At 29.0% G+C, this 9,480-nt stretch overlaps 1 protein-coding gene across 1 annotated transcript; it reads left to right on the top strand.

Annotated features, from left to right (window-relative positions):
• Positions 1 to 1,609: 1,609 nt before the first annotated feature.
• LOC122273075 (unconventional myosin-VIIa-like) lies at positions 1,610 to 9,125 on the top strand (the record flags this gene model as incomplete). The annotated part of the gene is made up of 6 exons (XM_043057138.2): positions 1,610 to 1,673; positions 2,652 to 2,765; positions 3,031 to 3,192; positions 4,767 to 4,883; positions 7,510 to 7,568; positions 9,002 to 9,125. Coding segments are annotated over 6 exons (640 nt in total), but the record flags the coding sequence as incomplete, so codon positions are not given.
• Between the last annotated feature and the right edge of the window lie 355 nt (positions 9,126 to 9,480).

The raw sequence follows: 9,480 nt of genomic DNA on the forward strand, positions 1-9,480 counted from the left end.
AATAAAGGTAAAAAGATTAATAATAAAGGCATCTATTTGCATAATTTTTTCAAACTTTCGGAATGTTTTTAAAATTTAAAATATTTTTGAGAGATACTTTCTTTTGACAAATGTAGTTATGTGTATGAGTAATGCACCACGATGGTTACGTGGTTAAAAGCAATGAGCTGTCACTATAAGGAACTGGGGTTCGATCCTCAACGGTGGCTTGAAGTTCTCCCATCTTCAGATAGATCGGTATCAGTTTCTTCGGAAAGTAAAAACTGTTTTTGCTCACTTCTGATCATGTTACAATCACGCCGTTGATCACGGATTTTTGGAGCCTTAACCTCTGACCCCCATGGCCGTAAATGCTTTACTTTTTTAGATATGTGTAAAATTTTGAACTATATTAACTAATGTTTAAACCAAATACTATTTTTCATATTTTTACTGCTTAGGATATATGGATGGCTTCGGAGATAATTGAAAATTGCTCACTAAGTTAATTATTTGTTTTTAAATATTTTTTTTTTATCTTATCTGAATATTATTAGTCTTTTGGCATATGAACCATAACTTCTTTTTTTTCATCAATTTTTTCATTATTTTTTGATTTAAAACTTTAATAAGCTTATAGGAAGTTTTTGTTAACTTAATTTATTGGAGAACACCTCCAAAAATTTAAATCCCATCATTTTGAGAGTCTTGTATTTTTAAAGCGTTCCAATTAAACGTTCTCAAAAGGATAAGTATTTAAAGACTTTTCTATGACCCTTAATGACGTATACATTAGTTCTTGATGCAGTGTTTTAAGATTATCATTTGTTAGTTTAATATCTGTTAGTTTCCTTCAAGGCTAAAATTATTAATAACGTTTTAAACTTTCCTCAAACTTTTGAAGTTTCGAAATCTTGCTGAAGATATTATTATAAATAAATATTATAAATAAATATTATAAATAAATATTATAAATAAATATTATAACTTCAATTATTGTTGACATTGTACCGACCAATTCTCATCACACTTGATTGCAAAATCATTTCAATGCAAACTAATTGTGTCCATAACTTTATCGTTTAGTACTAGTGTTTCCGTATTACAGGAATCAATATGTTGCCCACACGTAATCGCGAAAGCAATTCGAAAGCCACATTTTTCAAATTGTTCAGTAGAGCAATATGACGAAAAACGAATAAGCATATGGTAAAAAGTACGTTATCCTGAACTTTCATGTAGGTTGCAAGATACATCTGCGAACAGTGTTGTATCTAGAGGAAATTACGGATATTTCTAATTACCTACCTTGAAACAATGCTAAGGAACAGTTTGATGTAAACCTGTTACTTTTCGAAAAAGTACGGCTTATTACTATATATTTTCAAGTGTTTATATTATTTCCAATCAATTACCAAATCTTTTTTCATTTTGATTCATTTTATTTCTTGTGTTATTCGATAACGTTATACATAACCGTTAGGCAAACATAAATAGTCCAAATAAAAACTTATTTTCCTGTATCTTCATTTTAATTAACTTTGTGTTAAACTATATATTTTTTAATTTTTGAGAAATTTTTAGATTAAGAATAAAAGCATATTTTAAAATTTTATGATCTTAATTTCAGTGGTGTAATAACGGGAGCAAGGAGTACAGAGTACCTACTAGAAAAGTCTCGAATAGTTACTCAGGTAACATTTTATGATATTTTAGTTTTATTTTACTGTTAAAATGAGTTTTAATATCACAGGAATGCCGAAAAATGACAAAAACTAGTTTTCTGAACGATAAAGCTAGACTACAATTAATTGAAATTCATTTCTTTTTTATATCTTTAGATTTTTCAGGATAATTTTACTAGTTTGAAATTTTGCATCTGATTGATGTAGTTTTTACCAAATATTTGACATATTTTCTTTATCTAGATTGACTGTATTTAGGTTAATGATATTTTTTGATAGCATTTTAAAATTGGTTTTTACTTTTTCGATTTTCAAACGTAACTTTTCTCATTTCGTTCTTTTAAAATTTGCAGTTGCTTAAATTAGTTCAATGTTTTTTTTTTTTTTTTTTTTTTTTCTTTTTTTTTNTTTTTTTTTTTTTGCTCACTTTTTGGAGGAAGAGAAGAATTTCTTGATCAAGTATCTCAAAGTTTCAAATCGAACATTATGCAGTTTTTTTAATATGATTAATTATTTAAGTAGCCATACTTTAGTATCTTGTTATGTACAATTATTTAATATGATAAATTATTTTTGTGTCTTGTTTTGTATAACTTTAATGAAATTTTTATATAATCAAAAAACTAAAACTGAAGGTTTAACAAAATTATTTAAATTGTCCTACTTAAATTTAGACCGCCAATGCATGCTTTCTTTCAGATATATTAAATAAAAAATATAAAAAAGTTGATTTTTTAATTTTTGCTGACATTTGTGCTGAAAATTCGTAATCTTTTCCCCACCAGATTCAGCAATAAGCATAATATACTGAATTATCACATTAATTTATTTATTAAAATTTTAGTATTTGATATGATATAGTCAAATCTTCGAAAAAGTCTTAAGGCTTACCAAATGTCTTAAATAAATGTATAGTTATTTTATATATACTACTCAAAATATTTACTTATATTTTTTTCTGATTGCTTTTATTTCTTGTTATTTTAGGCTTCTGATGAAAGAAATTATCACGTTTTTTACGAAATGCTTAGTGGGTTATCGGATTCAGAGAAAGAAAAATATGGTTTGCAAAGTGCCGATAACTACTTCTATCTCAATCAGGTAAATTTTTTCAAAAAAAATATCTACATTCGTTGGCATAATGCCAGTTAGTTCATAAGATTCTAATTATTCTAACTCCACTTTATACTTTCATAATTGTGGTATCATTAGTAAATTGCTCATATGAAAGTGATTTATTTTAAATTAAAAATTTTGTGTATGAAACTTTTTTACAAGTTGTAAGCTTCGTATCAAAGAGACTTATATGATATATAATTATTGTTTAGAAAAATGCTATTTTAAAATGTTTTTCTTTTGTTTATAGGGTGGATGTTTTAAGATCAAGCCAAAAGATGATGCCGAAGACTTCCGCGCTCTATTAGCAGCTATGCAGGTCTTAAGCTTCACATCCGAAGAACAAGATACCATATTCCGCATTCTTGCATCTGTACTTCATTTAGGAAACATTTATTTCCACAGAAAACAAGTATGACTAATTTTCGATATTTTTATGTAACGTATTAATACTTAAAATTTTAATATTAACTAACAGATATAAAAACAATCACTGGTATGTTACCAAGGGTTTTACTTTATGCGTAAATCCGATTTAGATTTAGAAGTTTTGTAAAAAGCAAGTAGCGACAGCGAAGACAGAAATCTAGGGATTTCTGTCTTCCATGGTGGCAACTACTTTACATCAAAGTAGTGTTGTGAAACACCATGTTTAACTGTTTGATCTAGTGTTCCACTGCATAAATGTTCTTTGACTCTACTTGGTGTAAAATAGGCGCCACCATTTTTGTTATTTAATAACAACAAAATTTGTAACTACAGTAAGATAAGATACACGTAAGAGTCGATAAAATTATTTTTATTATACAATTTCAAGTAAAAATCATTAATTTGGAATGCACAGATCATTATACTTAAAATAAAAATAGCTGGTAATTTAAATATCCACGCAGCACAAAATTAATAGAATGCAAAAGACTAATTTCAACTAAACTAAACAAAGCAAAACGTAAGCGGATTGAAATTACACATTGCCGACCAGACTGTGCAGTGGCTGACTTCCCACCAGGAAGGTCCTGGGTTCGAATCCCGGACAGGGTATGGATGTTTTTTCATTCTCTTTACTATCTGTCCTTACCAGTAAAGAGAATGGGAGCGTAACGTATGGAAGCAACGTTAGTCCACCTAGTATGGTGCCTCTGAAAGAGTGACCAACAAATCTGCCTTACTTATACCTGAAAGACGAATGTCAATCGGGTGGGCATTGGAAGAAAAAAAAAAGAAATTAGGCATTATAAAACCAGTTAATGCAATTCTCAGTGATTTAAAAATTAAAATATAATCATCTTTACTACGCAACTAAAAATATACCTACACATTTAACGGTGAATTTTTGTTGATGAATATCAGCGATGGAAATGACTAACTTTCTCTGGCTCATTGCAGATTGTAAACAAACTACTAGCGATATTCTATAGTTTGTCTAAGGTAAGAACTCCTCCCGTCACAAAGTCGGAGGCTGCCTGGTGCTATGGAAACAAGAATGGCGCATTTTAGGGAGGGTGGCTTTACTCTAGGACTAACACAATAGACCGAGGAAAGAGATTCCCTATCTCTTGTCGACCCGAGCCGAAACCAATCCAAAACAGTAACCCCGCACCCCTACTTGAAATAAGTCATACCTCGTTACTATAGTCACCGCCACGGGTCAAGACGGATATCTGGAGGTGCTCTTATTTCAGACAAACTATACTTAGTGTTTCTTGATATTCAAACGGCACCAACAATGATTTTTCTTTCGGAAAGCAAAGCGTGAACGTTTAGTGTTAGATTATTTAATTTAAATGTCTAAACTTAAATTGCACCCTTTAAGTAGAATCTGAATGCTCGATTTGGTGTTAGCAAAGTATTATTCTATCACATATTTTTTTAGTTTGTTTAATATCATATTCGGAGAGATATTGCACCACAATTTTTACAATGCATAAAAGTATTTATATTGGGTTATATATATGTTTTAAGTTAGTGTATTGTGTTGTTTTTTAGTTGAAACATGGTCAAGAAGGAGTTGAGATAGGCAGTGATGCAGAAATTAGATGGGCATCCCACTTACTTCAGCTATCTTTAGATGGAATTTTGCGAGCGATGACAACAAAAACAACGGTACACTCTATTTTTCTATCATACAAATAAATTTACTTTAAATGGATGTACAGTATGTAAGAAGAATATTGTATCTATCAATTTAAAATATTTATCGGAATAAATTACGCATAAATTAAAAATGCTATCATAACTACTGATTTTGCAATTTGAAAATGCAGAATGTTGATATAAGGCAAATAAGTTAAGCTTGACTATAAGACCATGAAAAACAGTCTGCTGTAAAATGTACCCAGACTTGAAAAAAAAAAAAATGCCAATGTTGTCCGTTTTTTTTCCTACTTTCTTATTTATAGTCGGCATTTTTTTCGGGTCAATTTAAAGCCAGATTTATTGATGATTCATTCGGAAGCTCGAGTAATTTTCGTTCATCAATCATTGCACAGCTTTCCAAAATTTCAAATGCTTTATCTACAGTACAATATATATTAGTCATTTTAAAGCTTAAACATCCTTTCGAGTAGTCGTCTTTTTTTCTTCTATAAAGCTTGTCGATATTTATATATGAACTCGGAACTAGAGTAGAAAACGCGAAAATATTAAATAGTCGACCTGATAAAATATAACAATTAACAATGCCTAACAAAAAATATATTATGCAAGATCTTCACATATTTAGCTCCTAAATTCTTCAGCAGTGTTCTCACAAATTTTCAAAACGCTCCAAACAAAGACTTATTTAAACAGAAATTAAAGGAATTTTTAATTACTATTAATGAAATTGAGAACTTTTTACTTTATTTTTTCACCTTGTATGTTTTACAAAATATATAGAGACAGTAAATTTTTACTTATTAAACGACATCTTGTTTATGTGCATTTTACTTTTGTATATACAGTTTTCTGTGTGTTTTTTTATTTTATTTTTCTTGCGTGGATTTATTATTAATAGTTTTTATGGTTACCATTACGAGCTATGTGATCCCGTGTAAAGAAACAATCAGACATGAAATATTACCTGTCTGATTGCTTCTTTCCCTTTTGAATAATAATAATAATAAGAATACTGAATTAGTAGATCAGGCACAATCCACAATTGCCGAATTCTGGATCGTGTTAAACCATAATACCGTTAGAAATCGTTACAATGTACCAACCATGTTATTGTACTTCTGAACTGTAATACATTTTATAATGTTTCAACTTTATTCGAAGCGTGGTTAAACAAATATTTTATTAAGGTTGCAGAATATTTACTCCGCTTTATGGTTAAAGGTAGTGATTTTATGGTTCAACGTTAATTTTTCGGGAATGTAAATACTTCAACATGTTTTTTTGTTTTTTATTATTCACGTTCAAAGTCAGTTTTGTGACTCTTACATTTAAAATGTTAAATTTCTGAGTTAAAAATCATATTAAAACAGAAGTAGAGTATCAAAAAGTTTTGATAAATTTTATTATTATTATTCACGTTCAAAGTCAGTTTTGTGACGCTTACATTTAAAATGTTAAATTTCTGACTTAAAGATCATATTGAAACAGAAGTAGAGTATCAAAAGGTTTTGATAATCGTTTCTGCATTGATAAAATAAGTGTGGTCAAAATATCTTAATACGGTAAGATTTAGCGTGTTTTTGGCTCTATGGGAACACCAAAAAGCTCAGTAGTTTTTACCAAAGCGCTTTGGTAATGACTTTCGTAAAATTGGCAATAAAATAGGCTTTTATAATATGCGGTAAAATATGGTGCGGCAAAATATGCTAATTTTATCAAGATATCTTAGAACACTCATTTATTCGGTTATATTTACTTTTCGGTTTTGTACTTTTTTACTAAATGTGTTAAAAATGTCTTGGAGCCGCGATGGCTCAGGGGATAGAGCGTTCGCCTTGGGTGAACCGGGGTTCGATCCCGGCAATAGCAGGTCGATACGAATTCCGCATCCACCTTGCACCGACCACAGTGCTGACGTGAAATATCCTCAGTGGTAGACGGATATGGGGTTAGAGTCCCCTTGCCGTCTGGCTAACCGTAGGTGGTTCTCGTGGTCTTCCTCTCCTAGTAACGCAAATGCGGGTTAGCTCCATCAAAAAGTCCTACACGAAGGCAAATTTCTCCCAATACTCGATCCAGGCGATCCCTTGTCTTCTGGATTGGGTTCAAAATTACAAGGCTATGAAGTTGAACATTAATAGTCATAAACCCATGAAATTTAGTAGGCTGTTCATCGACGGTTATAAAATAAAAAATAAATGTGTGGTACTGCTAACTATAATTCTTAAAACCAGAATTTCCGGTAAACCGTTATCATATGAACGGAAAATAACTGAATAAATGGTTCAAGTAACGTATATTTTGGTTTTATTAACCAGAATTATGTTTTTTTAAAACAGAAATGTCATTACCACACAGTTCGCTAATTTTACTAGAATTGTTTCATCATGTGTAGTTTCTCAAACTGCCTTAAAACTTGATAACCTGGGTCGTGTAAGAGCAATTAACTATGCTTCTTTCAATCAAATGCAATAGTTGCACATTATCAGAAAATAATTTTGCCCACTATGTACATCAGACGTAACATTATTTCTTGAACTTTAATAAAAATATTGCTTTGATCATTTTTAGGAATTATTCGTAGAATTTTAGTTAATTTCATTAATCTAATTTGAATTTATTATTCTTTCAGGAAGCCAGAAATGAACGAGTCGTCACTCCTTTGAATATTGATCAAGCATTAGATGCTAGGTAAGATATTTTATTAAAAATTGCAAGAAAAACTTCCTGTTACTAAGATTATTGTATAAATTCGATTCTCTAAAACAATTTTATGGAGTTAAAACAAAGCGTGAAAATCTTTTAAATACTTGCTTAAAGTTTTAGAAGAGATTTAATTAAAGGCATTAAAAATATGTGTAATTGTATTTTCAGAGGTGCCAACTATTACGATTCATCGATTTTGTAGTCAAGATTACGGTCTTATAATTGAATAAGAAATATTACGGTTTTTGAGAATTTCCTTAATTTGTTAAAAATAAGTTTTATTTCATTAACTACATAAGAGTCATGAAATTTTGTTTACAGTGAATATTCGAATTTTTTTTATTTTATCTAATAGAAAATTCATGCATAGTGTTATTGATATTAAACATATAAGTATCCATATATAATTAAGTAGTAAAAACACATTGAAAGTGCGCTAATTAGAATTTTGTTTACGTTAAGTGTATTATTCTACTTCTGATTACGGATAACTAGTTTAGAAAGTTGCCATCTTTGTATTTTGATAATGTTGAGAAAACTAATGAAAATTTTATCTAAAAAATTAGAAAGCAAAAAAAAAAAAAAAAAAAAAAAAAAAAAAAAAAAAAAAANAAAAAAAAAAAAAAAAAAAAAAAAAAAACTGGCCGTCGGTAAATTTACTGGTATGAAAAAGGGTAAACCTAATAAGAGATGGATTAACTCCATGAAGGAAAAAGATCTTAAAATTATGGTCATTACATAATGGAAGAAAACTAGCGTCTGATCCTACCAACTGGAAACGACTTTGTAGTCTTGCTAACGGCGAAAAATAATAAATGAATAAATAAATAGATATTAAAGTTGAAAGTAAGAAATGATCAAATTAATATCACTTGTAGCTTCTGAAAAATGCAATTTTTGCAAAATTTTATATAATGAAATATTTTGTATGAAAATTACTCTGAAATATTAATAAAAATCTAATTTCTATAAACTAATTAATAACATAGAATGAAACACACAAAGTATTCTCAGAATAACTTGCCAAGTAATTTTTCAATATTTGTTGAAAAGGAACTCATCACCTGATTAGTTGAAGTCAAAACACAAATGAATATTCATTAGAAAAATCCGAATAAGCAGCAATTGTTATTGATTTTTAATATTTAAGCTGGAAAAAAAAACCTTGCAATTCACGTTTTATTTTGAAGGATTAAAAAAAGAATATGTAATCCCAAATCATTTAAAAAGGGAGTATCGTCCTGAATTGGATTTAAAATCAATATATTTTGATATGTAAGTCAGTTTGTGCTTTACAATTATAAATTTTATCGAAAATTTGACTGTTTCCTTTAAATATGTACATAACAAGTTGTGTATGGTCAAACTATATTCAAAAATAGAGCATGCTAATTACATTTTCTCTTTTTTAATTATAGAGATGCTATTGCTAAAGCTCTATACTCCAGTTTGTTCTCTTGGCTAGTACAAAGAGTCAACAATATTGTGTTCAAAGGACCTAGGAAGACCTCTATAGCGATTCTCGATATATTTGGGTTTGAGGTATGAATTGTTTATTGTATGTAATTTTTATAAATTTTCAAAAGGTATTATGTAACTCTATTTCTAATTTACTTCTTTTTTTTAAAACAGATGTACTCTTAAAACTATGTAATATTATAGTTTAGAAATATTTGTTAAAATTGAAAAATGATGCTATGTTTAAAATTGACGATTTCATAGTTAATAAATTTTTTGTTATACATTGCAGTTTAAGTTTACTCAAAGTTAAAACAAAATGCAAACTACTATAAAAGTAAATAATACAGTAACGTTCCGCAACGACTTTAGAATTAAAAAAATATTACTTTTCATATTTTTAATAAAGGATTACTGATACCTTATCAAATCTTTTAAA

This window comes from Parasteatoda tepidariorum, unplaced genomic scaffold, assembly GCF_043381705.1.
Source record: "Parasteatoda tepidariorum isolate YZ-2023 unplaced genomic scaffold, CAS_Ptep_4.0 HiC_scaffold_1975, whole genome shotgun sequence".
In the NCBI taxonomy this organism is placed as follows: Eukaryota; Metazoa; Arthropoda; class Arachnida; order Araneae; family Theridiidae; genus Parasteatoda; species Parasteatoda tepidariorum.